Source organism: Durio zibethinus, chromosome 23, assembly GCF_047325235.1.
Source record: "Durio zibethinus cultivar Kanyao isolate XHJ-2024 chromosome 23, ASM4732523v1, whole genome shotgun sequence".
NCBI classification, from domain to species: domain Eukaryota; kingdom Viridiplantae; phylum Streptophyta; class Magnoliopsida; order Malvales; family Malvaceae; genus Durio; species Durio zibethinus.
In genome coordinates this window covers 562069-579700 of record NC_143184.1, presented here as the reverse complement: position 1 = coordinate 579700, position 17632 = coordinate 562069, and the positions used below count along the sequence as shown (strand labels likewise).

The 17632-nt window shown below is 36.6% G+C and overlaps 5 protein-coding genes and 1 pseudogene across 9 annotated transcripts; 4 read left to right on the top strand and 2 right to left on the bottom strand.

The window, feature by feature from the left end:
• Positions 1-893: 893 nt before the first annotated feature.
• On the top strand, positions 894-2949 carry LOC111313715 (10 kDa chaperonin 1, chloroplastic-like). 4 transcript variants are annotated; one of them, XM_022914404.2, is made up of 7 exons: positions 972-1129; positions 1233-1291; positions 1384-1434; positions 1861-1926; positions 2014-2061; positions 2218-2247; positions 2642-2949. In XM_022914404.2, exons 1-7 carry the CDS (start codon positions 1045-1047, stop codon positions 2708-2710), a joined length of 408 nt encoding a protein of 135 aa, XP_022770139.2. In that variant the 5' UTR covers positions 972-1044; the 3' UTR covers positions 2711-2949. The 4 variants fall into 4 exon arrangements, with proteins under 4 accessions (XP_089609103.1, XP_022770139.2, XP_022770142.2 ...); XM_022914407.2 differs by having other exon boundaries at positions 1230-1291; positions 2174-2247; XM_022914403.2 differs by having other exon boundaries at positions 973-1129; positions 1230-1291.
• Positions 2950-3282: 333 nt separating this feature from the next.
• Positions 3283-6978, bottom strand: LOC111313717 (protein TRIGALACTOSYLDIACYLGLYCEROL 4, chloroplastic-like; annotated as a pseudogene). The gene is made up of 5 exons (XR_016332768.1): positions 6101-6978; positions 5582-5831; positions 4599-4978; positions 3975-4270; positions 3283-3609 (listed from the first exon to the last, which is right to left on the bottom strand). The product of XR_016332768.1 is annotated as a protein TRIGALACTOSYLDIACYLGLYCEROL 4, chloroplastic-like (transcript).
• A 231-nt stretch (positions 6979-7209) lies between these two features.
• On the top strand, positions 7210-8027 carry LOC111313713 (putative invertase inhibitor). The gene has a single exon (XM_022914401.2). It carries the CDS (start codon positions 7334-7336, stop codon positions 7895-7897), a length of 564 nt encoding a protein of 187 aa, XP_022770136.1. The 5' UTR covers positions 7210-7333; the 3' UTR covers positions 7898-8027.
• Positions 8028-9222: 1195 nt separating this feature from the next.
• On the bottom strand, positions 9223-11068 carry LOC111313714 (acyl carrier protein 1, mitochondrial-like). Its single transcript, XM_022914402.2, has 2 exons — positions 10790-11068; positions 9223-9621 (listed from the first exon to the last, which is right to left on the bottom strand). Exons 1-2 carry the CDS (start codon positions 10991-10993, stop codon positions 9445-9447), a joined length of 381 nt encoding a protein of 126 aa, XP_022770137.1. The 5' UTR covers positions 10994-11068; the 3' UTR covers positions 9223-9444.
• Positions 11069-11198: 130 nt separating this feature from the next.
• LOC111313712 (ras-related protein RABH1b-like) lies at positions 11199-14189 on the top strand. The gene is made up of 6 exons (XM_022914400.2): positions 11199-11751; positions 11967-12037; positions 12721-12809; positions 13050-13161; positions 13305-13395; positions 13767-14189. The coding sequence occupies exons 1-6, from the start codon at positions 11635-11637 to the stop codon at positions 13911-13913; spliced, it is 627 nt and encodes a 208-aa protein (XP_022770135.1). The 5' UTR covers positions 11199-11634; the 3' UTR covers positions 13914-14189.
• A 503-nt stretch (positions 14190-14692) lies between these two features.
• LOC111313711 (putative purine permease 11) lies at positions 14693-17557 on the top strand. Its single transcript, XM_089752976.1, has 2 exons — positions 14693-15219; positions 16205-17557. The coding sequence occupies exons 1-2, from the start codon at positions 15213-15215 to the stop codon at positions 17296-17298; spliced, it is 1101 nt and encodes a 366-aa protein (XP_089609102.1). The 5' UTR covers positions 14693-15212; the 3' UTR covers positions 17299-17557.
• Positions 17558-17632: the final 75 nt, after the last annotated feature.

The following is a 17632-nucleotide window of genomic DNA, read 5'->3' as shown; positions in this document are numbered from 1 at the left end:
GAAGTGAGTTAAGCGTGAATGATAAACGGGAATGAATGAAAAATTTCCCGGCAAAAAGTAGGGGATAAAGCGCTTTGAAAGTGCAGAGATTCAGGGACAAATGATAGGAATTGTGGTCCCCAAGTAGCCGTTGGTTCAAATATACATAAGGAAATGGACCCTCAAATGGTCGCGAAAACTGGGATGATAATAAAATGGGAAGGTGCCTCGCTTTGTCTGATTCTACTTTTTGCTTCAATTGAATTTACTGCAAAATGTACTTCCCCTCTTTGGATCTGTTAGTGGTAAATTTTACTTTGGAAAGACAAGTTCATAAAGAAAATACTGCTAAGTAGTTGGTAGATTTTGCATAAAAGAGTATTACTGATTGTCAAAATTTTTTTTTAAAAAAAAGAGAATTATCATTCTAATTTTAAATTCAAAATATGAAATTAATATAATAAATGTAGAATATAAAAAATATTTTAAAGAAATTTATAACTGAAAAAAAAAGAAATTATACTTGTAGTCTAAGAAGACACATTATTTGATTTTTGCTCGTAATAATTTTTGACATTAAAATTAAAGTTATAGTTAAAATTAAATATTACATTTACTTATAAATTATAATTATAATTAAATATTATATTTATATTTATATATAAAAATATTAAATAATTAAATAAATTATAACTTAACAGGAAACAAATTTACATATAATAAAACTTAAATTATTAATCTCAAAATCTTAAAATATTTCTATCATTAAATCGAGACATCATTGGTTGCCCATAATAATTTTATCTTCATTAGTAGGAATAACAGAAATAAAAGTAGCAATTAAACATGAGCGCATTACCTAAAAAAATTTAGCTAAAAAAGAAAATTCACCCCAAAGTTTTCCCTCAAAAGAAAAAGCGAGGAAGTCTCTAGAACTCCGGCGAGCATTGATGATGTCACGGAAGATGACACGTAGGCCTATAAAACCCAGAGGAGCAGACGAGGGCTTTACTTACTTTGTTTTGCCAAACGCCCCCTTAGTTCAATCTGCCCTCTCAATTTTCCATGGCGTCTACATTTCTCGCAGCACCAAAAACCTTTACTCTGAACAAGCCTACCCTCCCATCTCTTCCCACCCACAAACTTCTTGGTTAGTTTGCGTTAGCCCCTCTTTTCTACCACAATATCTGCTTGTTTTTCTTTACTTGTTTGTTTGTAATCAGTTTGTCTTTTTGATTGTGGGTTTCCAGCAGGGTCTCGAAGAAACTCTCTCAGAATCAATGCAGTTGCCACTAAATGGGAACCCACCAAGGTATTGTTCGATTGATTTCGTAATCCGAGCTAGATAGAGACAATTTTTGTGTATTTATGTTGTTATGCAAATGGTACCTTTGATTTTTGCAGGTTGTTCCACAAGCTGACAGAGTTCTTATCCGTCTCCAAGAGTTACCCGAGGTTTGCTTACGCTTCCTGCGTCTCTTTTTGCCCATTTGTTTAACTTGCAGGTTGTTCATCTATGTTAGTAATGAAGTTGCTTGTTCCGTTGAAGTGTATCTAGCTGGGTTTCTTTGGTTTCAATCTTGTTCCCTTATTGATCTATTCTAAGAAATGAGAATCGAGTAGCATAAGTTGGCTATTCTTATTGATCTATTGGACAAAAGCAATTGATGATTATGTGTGATGGTGGGGAGTGGGTACGGAAAGGGGAACTATCTTATTGGTTGATGTTTGCATTTTGCTTGGCTGTCATGTATAAATTTGTAAATCATTAGGCCCTCGTAAACGTGGTATGTATTTTCTATTAATCTTGTTTGATAAATGTCATTTTTTTTTCCTTTGTTGTAAGTTATCACGCCAATGAATTGCCCATTTTCTACACAGAAATCAGCTGGCGGAGTTTTGTTACCCAAAGCAGCTGTCAAGTTTGAGAGTTGCCTAATGGGGGAGGTATATAAGAATCCCTCTATACTTTTTTTCTCCTTTTACCATGAATGATTGGGAGTTCTTTTATTAGTTCTATGATTTCCTCTTCAGATAGTTTCTGTTGGTACCACAGTAGGACAAGTGGAGCCTGGAAAGAAGGTAAATAAATTCCGGCCCCTGCAATTTCAATGTTCTGAGCAATTCATGTTTTCTCATTCTAAGTGATGCCGCTTTTTGCCCTTTGCCAAAATGATGCCATTTTCTTATGCAGTTATTCTCCTTATACCATCTAAAGGAATGCCTATATCTTTGCAGGTTCTTTTCTCTGACATAAATGCATATGAGGTTAGTAGCATCTCTTTTTGGCGAAAAAATCTTTTTGTGTTGCTTCTTTTGCAATATTTGTTCATTTTGGGTGGACAAAGAAAGGGCAGTTAGAAAGAGGTTCTAGTAACTAGCAAGTTTGGCAGTAAGACCATCTTGATCCCTATCTTCATTGTTTTAGCCACTGCCGAAGGCTCTCTCTACTAATGAACAACTATTAACATGATGGTAACTGCTATTGTGATGAATGTCTTAAGGCACAGTATCTGATTCATCTGCAGCATTTATCTTTTCATTCATGGCCATAGGTTTTATGTGCAAAATAAGGTTTTATTTGCTTTCAATAACATAATAATGGTTTATTTCAAAAGTTGGTCGTATGACTCTGTTCTCAATGCTCTTCTCTTTCTTGCAGGTCGACTTGGGAACAGATACTAGGCATGTCTTCTGTAAAGAGAGTGACTTGTTAGCTGAAGTCGATTGAAGTTTCTGGCCTTTGATCTAGATGAAGAATCTACTTTGATGGTGGCACTTATGGAGTAAAATTTGCCTTGTGTCAAACTTTAGAATGTATTTCAGAATCGAACAGTTCATGTTGCATTTTGATAGCTTGTCATTTTGTAATGAGTGATATTACAAGCTCTTGGTGCATGTATGTCAGTTACTCATTGGAGATGATAATAATTCACGAATATTTAATATATTCAATGGTTTTTTTTCTTATTTTGATTTTTATAAGAAAAAGAAATGGATTCAATGTTGGATGACCATTGACTTCGTTTCATAGCTATCAGCCTATCACTAGTGGGATTTCGAAGAGGCTCGCGTTGTTTGCAATCCTCAATTATGCTTGCATCAGAAAGGAGATGCTCGGCGATCACATCTCACACCGGTGCTGGAATTATTAGATTATTAATTTCAATAATAGTGGAGCAAAACATTTCTCTAATCTAAGTTTCTTTTAGCAAATGTATAATGTATGTGTCAAAACATGGTAACTGTCGGTCGAGAACACAAAAAGTTGGTAATTCAGCTGCAAGACTTCACATCCATCTCCAATGTTTGGATAATTATACGATCAGAAAAAGAAATTTGCTTACACATTTCGGGTTAATGACTTACCCCATAAGAAAGCTAGTGTTCTGAACAAAAAAATCATAGGAATTATAGGACAAAAGACATGAGTTAGAATTCAAAAAGGCACAATTCTATAATCCCTTCCTTTCTCTTTGGAGAATACCAAGCAACAACTTTTCCAGAACGCAGAAGCCTCAAGCAGTAGCTCAGGCTGTATATGAGATCCTCAATAAGAGGGCCTCGTTTCCCTGACTTAGAATCAAGCAAGAACTTTGAATCTACTCGAAAGACAATTGGCCCTGCAACCTGCACGCCAAAATGTAGAGTCTGTAAATAATATCCCAGGGCTTTTCCATGTGAGATATGTACGTGTCAATACACACGATAAAAGATTGGCTTCAATATTTTCCCAGCAAATTTGCATCTGAATCATCATTTCATTGCCTTCCTATCCCTCTATAAATGCCCTTTCAAAAAGTATCTCTCAATTGACATGAAAGAGGTTAATGTGTTTTCCCCTTATCTAAAGATTTTTCATCAAGACCTCCATAGATGTGCAGGAGCCTTGTGAATAAGAACAGCTAATAAAACTCATCAGCCATCTGTGTCCATATATTTTTTTTCATTTTTAAACAAAAAAGGACAATCAAACGAGGTATGGATAAAATTACCAGCTGTTGAAAGATCAAATTTAGTCTGGGAGATGATAGTGAATTGTCTGCACTGGAAGAACTCTTGAAAACTCTTTTGACAAATGATGAAAGTGAACATATGTCCAAACGAGCATCTACTCAGGTTAGATCACCATATAGCTTCCGAAACTGCCCATGCTGAAAAGTGTAGCAAACTGAGCCAAATAAATCCGCATTCAAAGGACTTCTCTTGTTATTGGTTGCAGGCATGTTACCCTCTCTCTGTGATTCGGCACTTGTGGAGTCATTCCCAAACCAGGCCGCACATGTGCCTCCTAGAATGTGATTAAGAAGCAAGAAAACAAAAGAAGCAAATAAATGTTTGGGCATCACAACTAGCATGAAGAAATTATCTAGAAGTTGTTTCCTCAGCATTGTCAATGCTTCCCACAAGCCAGCAAGATAAAAGGAATAGCAATTTCCTTCAAGGCTCTGCTAGATAGCATAATCTAAAGTATAAAATGAACTAAAGTAATTGGAGAGGGTATCATAAAGTGGTGGTATCTTACCATATTGAGTGCAAAAATTTACCACGGGGAAGTTAGGGAAAAGCCTAGAGAGTCACACAAGTAAAAATCATACCCTGCAATACATAAAACATACCTATAATTCCAAATATTGCTGCATGAGGTTCTTTAAGACGCACATCATATGATGGTCAAAAAAATGAACCTTTGTCCATCTTTACAAAGAAATCCTCTTTTGTCTCCTTTTGCCTCCAGATATCCTTGCTCTTTTCATAAGAAAATGCAGCCTTTGCACATAATCCTGGCATTAAAGCAGAAGGTGCCTCACCATCTAGTGCATTGAAAGCCTTGGGATGACCACTGTTTTTATGTAGACCAAAACGATATCGCAGCCCTGAATCAGAAGGAAGAGAACATGTCTAAGTATATTGATTCTGGAACCTCCCAATATTTTCTTTTATGGCCCATAAAAGGCTCAGGCCATGCAGCATCCAGTGTGATATCATGATCAGGAAGCTGTAAATACGCATAAGTGGTAGAATAAACATAGTTTAAAAAGCTATCATTCACCATCATGGAACCAGAAAGACTGACATTATGAGACAAAATAGTTAAAAATACCAGAGATCTCTTTGGAATTATCGATGTAACCAACATCAAACTTTATGCTTCTGAATCTGGGGCAGGCTTGAGAATTCAATTTGCTATGCTTCTTACTTGAAGTTTTGAATAGGAAGAACTAGACTTTGAACTCAAAGGGCTCACATCTAGGCACTAATACTTTTAAATACTTGCTCATCATACTGGCTATATTACACTTAAATTCACACAATTAAAAGTGTAAAACCAATCTAACAAATAAAATTAAACTAAACTTCACGATGCATGAGGTAGACATAAAACTATATAAGTCACCAGCATGACTTAGCTGCTATTCCGATCGAATTGTTGTCAGCAAACTTGCAACATGTTGAAACTTATTATAGTTCACTTTTAGTACCCATTATCTCTCATAGAAGTATGGCAACCACTGGTTATAAAGATGAAAAATGGAAAGATAAATGTATGCAAGATGTTATCAAGGAAACATATAAAGATGAATGGTATTGAAATACATGCCTGGTTATAAACCTTGAACTTGTGCCGATAACCTTTCTTCTCTCCCTGTTGTTCTGTGCTCCACATTAAGGATGAAGAAGGAGACAAGGAAAGCTGAGTCGCTAACGCAATTGAATACAGTGACTTGTCAAGAAAATGCTTGGCTGCATTTCAGAAAACAGAGAGCTTCAACTCATCAGCGCTCTGAAGCTCTATTCTAATAGCAGAAATAAGTTTCTTTGGCCTAAACTGACCAATTTCTCCAAGCCACCTATATAAGCAAATAACATTTTTCTGAGGCATACGTCACATAGCATTTGACAACTAAAGTGAACAACTTTCTAGCTTAAGAGAATAACTTTATGCAACTCTCTATCTTCTTTTTTGAAATGAAAGACTAAATGAAAAACATGTTCACAATTTCATATCATCCAATTTCCATGCATTTTCCAACAACCACATAAAATCTTCTCCTGTTTTAGATAAAATAGAAATAAGGGTATAAGCCCAAGAGAGAGAAATAGTAGAATGGCGCAATACCAGTTAGCAGTGGAGGGTCTGAGCAAGACAGACTGAAGAGAGAAAGAACCCAACTCTTTCTGCGAAGAAGGAGATAAAGAAGGAATGATACCCAAAGGAAAACCATTTCTCAGAAGTGAAAGCTGCTGAATTCTAAGGGCTTTGCTGGCTCGAGATCCGTCCAACGGAAACGGCTCGCCTGGAACCGACTTCGCCGAGCCATTTAAAGTCTGTGGGGAGGATATGCTCTCATCCCAAAATACAGAGTCCACTGCCGACTCCAGGTTCGCCATTGTGGCTACAGTTTGCCCTTGACCTTGATTGCCTGCTGGGTTTGAGGATTGGGTTTTCCTTATCTGAGTTGTTATTGTAGCATTTTGAGATTGTCCGAGAAAAGGATTTTGGTCTTTGTTGGCCTTTGGTGATGGGGGTTTTATTATATTTGATTATTTTCAAGGTGAGATAGCGTTTAAGGGCGTTTTTGCCTGTTTTTTCGGTTGAAGATGCTTCAATGGCCTGTGAATAATGCCGTCTGCCATGGGTGCATTAGCCACGTGGATATTAAAGGGGAAAATATGATGCACATGTACATACTGATCAGACCTGAAAATATTGAAATTCTTATCATCTTATTCTTAAGTTTCATTTCTTTTTTAGATAAGAATTTTTATGGCTAGTTTGACTTTGGTTTCCACTCAAAGGCCTAAGCCCAAAAGTCAAAATTAAAATACCCAACAAACTATATATTGCGTTTAATTTTGAAGCATCATCTTCATAGTTTTTCAAACATAAGATTTTTGAAGTCCGACTGAAAACTCTTTCTTTTTCCTTCTAATGTTATGAAGGAAAGCAATATTTGCATAGCGTTTTACTTCATTTACGTGTAAGCAAAGATGGCGTAGGAACAACATTCAATTGGGACGGTTACACGAATGAATAATAATCATGAATTTGGAATGGAGCAATCTCATTCTTTAATCTTCGGTAATCATTTTTAGAAAGGCAACAAAAGCATGTAGAAAAAGAAACGTATGAACCTCGCAACAAGTAGCTACGAACCGAACCAATCCGTCGGACTATATGACCAAAATCACAAACCAAAAATGTGAAAATCTTATAGTTTTTTTTTTATTATTATTCTAAATGAATTATTCATTTATGCTTCTTTGAAGTAATTCTAGAGTTATAAATATGTACTTTCTCTGATGGCCAACACCAAGAACAACAAGATTACAAGCCACCACGATAAGAGAAATGAGGCAAACCTTGTCTTCTTTTTCCTTCCCTCTCTTCCTCTTCTTGTTGATTTCAACTTGGACCTTCCATGGCATAGCCGCCATTGATCTCATCCGTCAGACGTGCAAGAAATGTGCTCAAAGAGACCCTAACCTTGGCTACAACTTCTGTGTAACTTCTCTTCAAGCAGCTCCGAAAAGCCAATGCGCTGATGATCTTCATGAACTTGGCATGATATCCATCAAACTACTTCGCCGTAACTTAACAAATTCAAGGTCCTTCATTAAGGAGCTCTTGAAGAACAAAAAGCTGGACCCTTTCGTAAGATCATGCTTGCACGATTGCTTTGATCTTTATTCTGATGCTATCCCTACCACCAAACAGGCCATCGACGATTACAAGTCTAAGCACTATGATGATGCCAATATTGATGTAAGTTCGGTCATGGATGCCTCTACAACTTGTGAAGATGGGTTCAATGAAAAAGAAGGTGCGGTTTCGCCATTAACAAAAAGAAATAACGATACATTCCAGTTGTCTGCTATTTCGCTTTCGATTATGAACATGCTACGATTGAATTAGCCATTCGTGACTGGGGTCACTTAGTTCATTAATTAGCTTGATTCTAATTGAGTTTGTTTCCTTGTTTATATTCTTTGTTTTGGTTGCCTGGTTCATTGGATGTTTTCCAATAAAACAAATTAGTTTAAAAGATTTTACACCATAAAAGAAAAAGGGTTGAGGAGATTTTCAGGGAAGGCTTTCATTGGGGTGGTGTCTGAAGCTAACTTTGAAGAGTGACTTGTAATTTATCTTTGTCTTACAGTTTAAATTAATACAGATAATTATTACTTAAAGCTTCTTGGTGTAACATTATTGTTGATCACACCAATCCAAAGAATAAAGGAATTAGCCTATATTTGTGCTTTCATTCAACCGAATACGATGATATGGATCTTGGATTTAATGCTAACTAACGAACCTATACATGATCATTCACGTGGCGATGCCACGAGTTTCACATCCATTTCAGGTTTGTGTCAACGCAGTCGCAAAGATTGTTAGATATTCTTGCCTTGGTTCGACATTAACATATGAACAGTGGCTAAAGCCTGCCAATTCCATCTTTAAATAGCTTCCACAATAACAAAGCCTGCCGACAAAGTAATAAGTCAATTCTCTCTGCCTTTTACCGGCTTCCATGGCAACAGCACCTACTAATTTTTTGACCCTTCAATAACTTCATTCAAAGCTAAAAAAGTGCAGGAGGAAAACAAGAGACCAGACACATCAATTCACTTACTGAATATAGAAATCCAACGCTTGAAAGAAGCAAGCTTTACTCCATTAATGCCCTCGGAAAGAGTATTCCTCATTTCAATAAAAAAAAGACTAGGAGCAAGCAACTGCCAATGTCACAGAGCCTTTTATAAATGAAAGATTACTAAGATATATAAAGGTTCACATCACCTCTGCCTTGTGAGGAGCCTTTTATAAGACAAAACCGTGAGATAAAAGCTCCAGAGCGGATAATACCTCACAAGGGTGTGAACCGCGACAGGTAAACTGATCTGAGACGCCGGATGAGTGGATTACAAGGGTGTGAATCGTGATAGGTAGGCTGATTTGGGACACCGGACGAGTGGATGCCTGGGTCCTAGAGCTGCGCGGGTCGGAACTTAAACCTCGACCCGTGACAAGTGATATCAGAACCAACCCTAAACCGTTCAATCCATGCTAAGTGCTTCAATCTCGGACGCCGAATGAGTGGATGCTCGGATCCTGAAACTGCGTGAGTCGGAGCTTAAGCCTCGACCCGTGACATCAGCGCCAAAGGCAGATGTTGAAGATATATTAGGACAATAGCAAAAGAATAACATAAGTATTTGAAAGGTAAGAAAGCCCCAGGAAATACAAAAAAGTTTATTTCAAGTTGAAATCTGCAGCTGTTTGGTGTAGAAGCAAGTTCATGTAGTATCACATCAAACAGATTCAGATCGTCAGTCTTAATCCCGTTATGAAGAGTAAATTCATACAAACATCAAAAATGTTGAACAAAAACAGAGTAGGAGATGTCATTATCCTTTTCGAATGAAATTTAACAAGATACAACCTAGCTTTGCATTAGATTAGCCAGCCATTGGATGGTTATATATATACTCAATAGCAAGATTACATGAGTCAATGTTGTCAGCCTCCTTGTCTGGAATTTCCAGCTTGAACTCCTCTTCCAAAGCCATTACAATTTCCACATTGTCCAAGCTATCCAACCCCAAATCTTTTTGGAAATGGACATCGGGGGTCACCTGCAAGTAATTGAGAAAAGGAACAAAAGTTGATGCTTAAGGTAAAGAACACAAAGATGCATTTGAACTTTTGCGGTTAAGAAAGTTCTTTTTAAAACAAGCAAAAAGCAGTGAATCAAAATTCACAAAGGAAATGAGAAAGAGCAATAATAAATATAGGGATAAAATAGCATAAAAATGGGAAAAAGAGAGACAAAGATGCCACTAAAATATATATAGGGGCATCGGATAACCTGAAGATCAATACCTTATAAGTTACTCACGATATTCAAAAGAAAAATTAAACAGAAGTGATAAAATGGTCAATCAGTTTATGTGTCACCTGGAAAAAAAGTTAGCTCTTCAAATATTGTCATAGCATTACAATGTAGAGATATCACATAATAAACAAAGAGAAATTAATATACTTGTTTGATGTTTACCAAAAATACTCCTCCCTCTTACTCCTAGTTAAGAATTATGCCCTCAAAGATTCATGAGTTTCTAAGATTCAAGGTCATGCTTCTTGCAGTGAAAGGACTTTAAACTGGCAAAAGCCAAAACTAAGCAGAAGTTTTTATTTCAACTCCCACATTCATCTTTAGAAAGCGAAAAACAAGTGAAGAGTTAATAAGACCTCCATTAAATAGTTTATCTTATGGCTAAGCCAGCGTAAAAAGCAAATGATCCATCAAAATTGGTTTTTGAAATCATTCCATTGTTCTTTTTGATACGTATAACAAAATCATCAAGCACCGAAACTCTAGCACAACCCTAGGGGAATAATTCCAACGGACTAAAATGCAATATCAGCTGCAACTGTAAACTTCAGCAAGCTAATACAACAACTGAAATTGCTTCCTACTAAGACAATCAACCTGAAGTTTTAATTACACATATGGATAAACAACAAAGATGGCCATAATAAACAAAAATGCCCATAAAACAATCTTAGAATTTTAAGACTATTTTCATTACTCGCATTTTTCTAGAAAACCAAACAAAGACATCAGAAAAATAGAATTGCATCCGACTCTTGAACTATAAATCGGGTCAAAAAAATCAATCAATTCCCGACAAGAATAACCGCAAAACTATTTCTTTCTCAGCTCCCGACTAACGAAATATAAGAGTCGAGAATTAGCTGAGAACCAAAGAGTGGAAATTGTAAAATGGTTGAGGGAATAACCTTGGAAGGATCGACTTTGGGGAAGCTTTTGACGACGTCGAGGACTCTGTCGATTACCTCTTCTTTGGTAAGGTGATCATCGTGAGATGAAAATAACCGGAGGGAAGCGCCGAGACTCCATCGGGGCAGAGGTTTCGATCCGGTTGCCGTTAGGGTTTGAACTGGCACCTGAATGTGGCGAAGTACGGCTGCTCTCAATGCCATTTCTCTTTCCTTCCAACTACAACTTAGGCTTCTGCTCACGGTTAGTTTCTAAACAGTGACTTAGGTAGCCTAGTAAAAATAAGGCAACGGCACGTGCTTCTTTGTAGCCTTCAAATGAATTAACTCGGTAGCGACTAACTCAACAATTCGACTCATGTAAACAAGTTGGTGAGTTACTAACCACACTTCGGATGTAAGGGCCGAAATAATGCAATCCTAATCTTAAAATTATGACGTACCAAAAAAAAAAAAATTCTTGTAACAATCTGATTAAAATAATGTGATAAAAACTAAACAAATCCAATGAAAATTAAATCAAAATTAAATCAAAATATTCGTGTTTCAAAATAAGGAATAATAAATTGTGAAATTGAAGTTCAAATTTTTTCCTTTCACTAAAAATTACTATCTCTCAACAAGTGATGATGAGAAAGATTTGGAAATTCACAATACCATAAAATTAATTCAATTTTTAGCTTGAATTTGGGTCGCTTCATTCAGAAATAGACTCTGAACAATAATCACCGAAAAGAAAGAAAGGGAAAGAGGCTAGGGATCTTGATCTCAATCTCTTTCTCTCCGGTGAGGTCTCGACATTGGATCCGATCAATAGGATATCCCTGACATAGATCCAAATAACCATGGCTCCAGTTTCCGCTCTGGCCAAATACAAGCTGGTTTTCTTGGGGGATCAATCTGTCGGGAAGACCAGTATCATCACTCGCTTCATGTACGATAAATTCGATAACACCTACCAGGTATTTGTTTTATTGTTATACTATTCAATGCTCTTTTATGTCAATTTTACCATCCACTTTTGGATCTAATTCCTTCTTTCTTTGAATCTTTATGCTATCATTTATGTTATTTGGTTATGACTCTGATTTCCCATAGTTTGCCTAGGTTCCTTGCTTCTTTTAGATCCTCACCCCGCCAGTTCTAAGGTTATCTGTGTCTCTAATTTGTTTACCAGGCTACCATCGGTATTGACTTTCTATCAAAAACAATGTACCTCGAAGATCGAACAGTTCGATTGCAGCTTTGGTAAGGCATTACTTGTCATTTTTTGTTTTAAGCTACTTCATTGTGGACTTTTATGGGCTTATCTAGCTTAGCTTGCTATTTTATACCTAATTCAGATTCTGGGTTTTTTTCCGTGTATGTTTAGAGTTCTCTTCCGAGCCTTGCTTTGATATGTAGTTGGTGTGATGCCTTGTTACAGAATTCCTTTTTGGCTGTACTCATATTCAGCATGGAACTATATTGCTAGTATTCCTGAATTTTGGATTGTCTCATGGACGGTGCTTTGGTGTTTAGATGTTGTGGATACTTGCACCCAACTTGCGATGTATTGTCTATTTTGACCTGAAAATATCATGATTTTGTCCTACAAAAGACGTCTCACAGATTTAGGTTCAGATCTCTACATATATATCATACTATATCCACAAGTTTGGGCGTCACAGATGTTGATTGGAAATTTTGGATTCATTGGTTACTTAGATAATCTCCTGCTGGATTTTATAGATTTCAATAATCCCTATAGCTGTCAGTAAATGATATAATCAGTAACATCATTACCAAGGATTGAGTAGAGGGTATAATGATGAAACTCTTCCTCTCGAATGTTTGTTGTTTTTATTCATTGATAAGCATGTGATAATTTTTATCAAAAATGTTTGACAAGATTGGCATCATTGATCTTTATCTGCTTAATCTGTATTCAGGGATACTGCTGGACAGGAAAGATTCAGGAGTCTTATTCCAAGTTACATTAGGGATTCCTCCGTGGCAGTCATTGTCTATGATGTTGCAAGTATGTTGTTGTTTCACTTTGTTCCCATGCTTTGTGATCTTCCTATCTCGTATGTTTGCTTGTTTATTGGCCAGACATATATTTGCTTGTTCGGTTATTATGTTTTATGCTTGTTTGCTTGGGCAATGCATTGGCAATATATGAAATGCAATCTCACAAATTCATTGTCCTACTTTGTTGATTGTTCATTTGCTTAATAAAAGTAGATGAAGTTTACCAACTTTAATTTTGATGTTGTAGGCAGACAGTCCTTCCTTAATACTTCAAAGTGGATTGAGGAGGTGCGGACTGAACGGGGTAGTGATGTTATCGTTGTGCTTGTTGGTAACAAAACGGATCTTGTGGACAAAAGGTAATACTAATTTTTTATCATGATTGAACTTTCCCATGAAGAAGGTAGATTGCCTTCCTTTCTAATTACAATTGCCTTGGCATTAGTTTGTGGTCATTACTTGAAGAAGTGAACTTATTGACACAAAGTTTCTGATTTGACAGGCAAGTGTCAATAGAGGAAGGAGAAGCCAAGGCTCGTGATCTCAATGTTATGTTTATTGAAACTAGTGCCAAGGCTGGCTTCAATATCAAGGTAAAACATTGGTAATCTACCATGAATATTCATAGAAATATCATGTCGATTGCATGCTACGTGCTGTGAATAGTCTGTATCCATGTCAAATACTATTGGCTTCCTTTTTGTATTGGCACAATAATTTTGAGTTAGACCAATCATCTAATAACTGAAAGTTTTATCATTTTTTAATTTCTCACTTTTGCATCAACTCCATCATATTTAATGGATGCAACATTTGTTAAAAATTTGTTTAATATGTATCTTCAATCCTGCATGATAGTTATGGCATCATTGGCTGATGTTATTTCTGTTCTATCAGTGTTCTCCATGTTCCTCCACTAGCGTTCTTGAGCAATCTGCTGAGTTCTCTGTTTAATCTCCAACAGGCTTTGTTTCGGAAGATTGCAGCTGCTTTACCTGGAATGGAAACACTTTCTTCAACCAAGCAAGAAGACATGGTTGATGTCAATCTTAAGTCTACCAACACAAATGCTTCTCAGTTGCAGCAACAGTCTGGAGGATGTGCCTGCTGATACGCCCTTCATTGATCTGAGCTCCGATTTTCAGAATTTATTTTGTGCATCAGTAATGCTGCAAAGTGTTTGTAAAAAATCTGTCCTCCCTTTTTTTTTTTGTAGCATCGGGCTTTTGGGTTTAGCTGGATGTTTAAGCATATAACTTGAGAGAGGACATTTCTTATGGTAAGTAGGCTAGTCCTAACCTGTCCTATATGTGTAGCGTTCTTGTGATCTCAAACAATTGTGCCAAATTTACTGTTAGTCATATTCAGTTTGATTTTGTTTCTGAAAGGGTTTTTTTTTTTTTTAATAAACAGTGAATTTGCTCTTTAACTATGTAAAAGTATTAGCTTCAGATTAGCAAATTTCCTTGTCAATGGGTGTTGGTTGATGCACTGACCCGTTTTCCCTTGTTAATGGGTCTCTTTGATACCGTTTTCAGGTTTCTCCATACTGGTTTCCTTGGCATCAGGGGTATTATTCTTTGTTTATTGGGCTCTGTTTGATGATCCTTTTGCTATTGTTGACCAAACTGTAAGCTGTAAACAACTAGTACCATAGTAGTATTACCCCTATGTTTTGGTTGAGAAAGTGACACCAACCTTTTAATTTTGGCAAATAAAATGGCTTATGCATCCAGTGGTTGTTTTCTTTTTATCACAATGACATCAAAGCACCATTAGTTTACTGCAATTGCCAATGGGTGCTCTTACGACATTCGTCATACATTTCCTTAAAAACAAGTTTTGCTGCATTCTGCCTCTGCCAGAACTTAGAAGGAAACTATTGTTGGCTTTTTACTATCACCGGTGATTCTTTTTATTTGATTTTTCTTTTAAATTTTGTGAAAAACAAAAAGTAAACATAGCTTTTTTACAAGTAACAGCATCTGCGTATGAAATTTGTAATAGTAACCAAAGGAAAGATTCATGAATCACCGTCAAAGTACTTTTTTGTCGTGTCCTTTGTGAAAAAGAAAATAATTTTTTTATAAAAATTTCCCCTCGCATCACGGGTTTCAGTTGTTACTAGCTATTCGAACCCGTGCACGTGCGAATACATCGATACAGCTAGACTTCCGCCTTCCAACAAAAGCTGCAACCATAAAACTTGACTTTCTCTTTCCGATCCGCCAATAAAATTACTAGTGGCAGCGGGGGTTGTCAATTTACTATAAGTAACTCGTCACTTCCCAAAGAGAATTGATTAAAAAGAAAGGATCTTCTTTCGTTTTCATTCCTTCTTTTGTTTATTCTGTTACGCAGAGTCTCACTGCGCCATCTTGCTTTGATTCAGCGGTCCAGCATTCGCAGCATGACCGGTAAGGTCCTTTCTTTCTCTTTTTTTTCCTGCTTTGTTACGCCAATACTTCTCTGCGTTCTCATCAGAATCGAAATTGAATGGTTAGAATTTGTTTTCAGGACTCTGAGGTTGATAGTATTCTTTAATGATCTTTTTTTTTTTTTTGGGGGGGGGGGGTGTGGGGGGTTCTATTTCTTAAATAAGCAAAGAAGAAGACTGATAAATCTTGAATGATCCGTTCAAGTTTTCATGTATAGACTGCATGCATGTATTACTGGGCTTGCTACGGTGATTTGTGATGATATGATTCTCTACCAATTAGGTTTTTGCTTGATTCAATTTGGAATATGGCAACTAAAGCAAAGATGAAATATTGTCTGTTTTAGCTTGTTTTTGTAAACATCCACTTGGTTTTAGCCAAACATTGGTGTATATTGCCTAGCAAATAAGTTTTTCTCTTTTCCCAACTGGTTTATTGTGGTCGATTGAGGACTTATTTGATAGACGGTTTCTCTTTGGAAATACATATTATTTGGTTTTAGTTTTATGTCTGCTTGTATTTTCCAGGATCCTATTGGAGTTTGGTAATATAATCCAGGAGATTCTTGCATATTGTTCTTTTGTTTTTCTTTGGATAGTCTTGCATTTTGTTTCTATGCTCTTCAAATAGTCCTAAAGTTTCATGTATGCTTTCTATAAGAAGCATTTTAAATAAAGGTACACCGGTAACTTTATAGACAAATACAATTTAACCTCTCATTTCTGCCTTCATGGAACTCAATAATTGGGCTGGAAGTATGCGATAAATGTGAAGTTTGTAGTGCTAGGACTTGGGTGAATCTGTTTCATTTCCTTTTGTTGACAAAAGTAACAACTTCTTAAATAAACATTAGTCCTTTTGATGTTAGAAAGTTGATATGTTTCATTAATTTTTAAGATAGATAGTTTTTAATTATGAATGATTAGATAAAACCGTTTACACTTTCAGTTACATTTGATTACAGATAATCTAGAACCTATTCTCAACAATGACAAAAATTTAGTGAGTCATTCACCATTTCTTAGACTCAAGAGCTGGCAATGGTGGCTTTTGGTGGCAATCAACATTTTCTTCCTCATTGCTGGCCAGGCTGCTGCAGTTCTTCTGGGGAGATTTTATTATGATCAGGGTGGAAATAGTAAATGGATGGCAACTCTTGTGCAAACTGCTGGCTTCCCAATCCTTTTCATCCCTTTGTTTCTTCTTCATCCCTCTCAGGACGCTTCAACATCTTCCACGTCACCTTCCATCAAAACTCTTGCTTTGCTCTATTTTGTTCTTGGAGTACTTGTAGCTGGGGACAATATGTTGTATTCTGTTGGGCTCTTGTACCTCTCAGCCTCTACTTACTCCCTTATTTGTGCCACCCAATTAGCTTTCAATGCAGTTTTTTCTTACTTCTTTAATTCGCAGAAGTTCACTGCTCTAATTCTGAACTCTGTGGTCATCCTCTCATTGTCTGCTGCTCTCATTGCAGTCAATGATGGTTCAGAAGGACCATCAGGAGTTTCTACGGGGAAGTTTCTCCTTGGCTTCCTCTGCACCCTTGGAGCTTCTGCTCTTTACTCTCTTTTGCTCTCCCTTATGCAACTTTCTTTTCAGAAGGTTTTGAAAAAGGAAACTTTTTATGTGGTTTTGGAAATGCAAATATATACATCAATTGTTGCCAGTTGTGTTTCGGCTGTGGGTCTCTTTGCAAGTGGGGAATGGAAGAGTTTGCACCATGAGATGGAGGGCTTCAACAATGGGAGAGTTTCTTATGTGCTGACTTTGGTTTGGACTGCTGTAACTTGGCAAGTGTGTGCTGTTGGTGTTGTGGGCTTGATTTTTGTTGTGTCTTCTCTCTTCTCCAACGTAATCAGTACTCTATCTTTGGCTGTTACTCCTCTAGCTGCTCTGGTAGTTTTTCATGACAAGATGAATGGTGTGAAGGTAATTGCTATGCTCCTGGCTCTCTGTGGTTTTGCCTCTTATATTTATCAAAATTATATAGATGATAAGAAGGCAAGGAGGTCACATACCGATGTTCAGGAAAGCCATGATTATTCTTCATGCTAATGATTTTTATGCATAGAACTGACTATCATGGATAGTCTTTTATCATTTTTTTTACTGCAATTATACCATTCAGTCTCTTTTTCTCCTTTCATCTCAAACGCAGTTATTAGCCTTCGCTAAAGCTTTGAGATTTATCCAAATTGAGACACATTTCAGAAGCCATTTCAGATTTGAATGCGGTCTTCTGTGGCATAGGAAAATTAAATGTACCAAACCATTGCTTTGATTTGCAGAATTATAGGATGCCTATTGTTACTAAGGTAGAGGAGGCTTTCATTTAAATTGACTTGTTTAGTGAGTAGAGTTGTGCAGAAACAACAAAATTGACTTGTTT

What these genes read in the sequence shown, in the direction of transcription:
- LOC111313715 (XM_022914403.2), top strand. Translation starts at nt 1,045, where the DNA reads ATGGCGTCTACATTTCTCGCAGCACCAAAAACCTTTACTCTGAACAAG. An exon ending in CTAAATGGGAACCCACCAAG is followed by an intron (nt 1,292 to 1,383) that starts GTATTGTTCGAT and finishes TGATTTTTGCAG; the next exon opens with GTTGTTCCACAAGCTGACAG. An exon ending in GTCTCCAAGAGTTACCCGAG is followed by an intron (nt 1,435 to 1,860) that starts GTTTGCTTACGC and finishes TTTTCTACACAG; the next exon opens with AAATCAGCTGGCGGAGTTTT.
- LOC111313714 (XM_022914402.2), bottom strand. Translation starts at nt 10,993, where the DNA reads ATGGCATTGAGAGCAGCCGTACTTCGCCACATTCAGGTGCCAGTTCAA. An exon ending in CCAAAGTCGATCCTTCCAAG is followed by an intron (nt 9,622 to 10,789) that starts GTTATTCCCTCA and finishes AATTACTTGCAG; the next exon opens with GTGACCCCCGATGTCCATTT.
- LOC111313713 (XM_022914401.2), top strand. Translation starts at nt 7,334, where the DNA reads ATGAGGCAAACCTTGTCTTCTTTTTCCTTCCCTCTCTTCCTCTTCTTG.
- LOC111313712 (XM_022914400.2), top strand. Translation starts at nt 11,635, where the DNA reads ATGGCTCCAGTTTCCGCTCTGGCCAAATACAAGCTGGTTTTCTTGGGG. An exon ending in ACGGATCTTGTGGACAAAAG is followed by an intron (nt 13,162 to 13,304) that starts GTAATACTAATT and finishes CTGATTTGACAG; the next exon opens with GCAAGTGTCAATAGAGGAAG. An exon ending in AGGCTGGCTTCAATATCAAG is followed by an intron (nt 13,396 to 13,766) that starts GTAAAACATTGG and finishes AATCTCCAACAG; the next exon opens with GCTTTGTTTCGGAAGATTGC.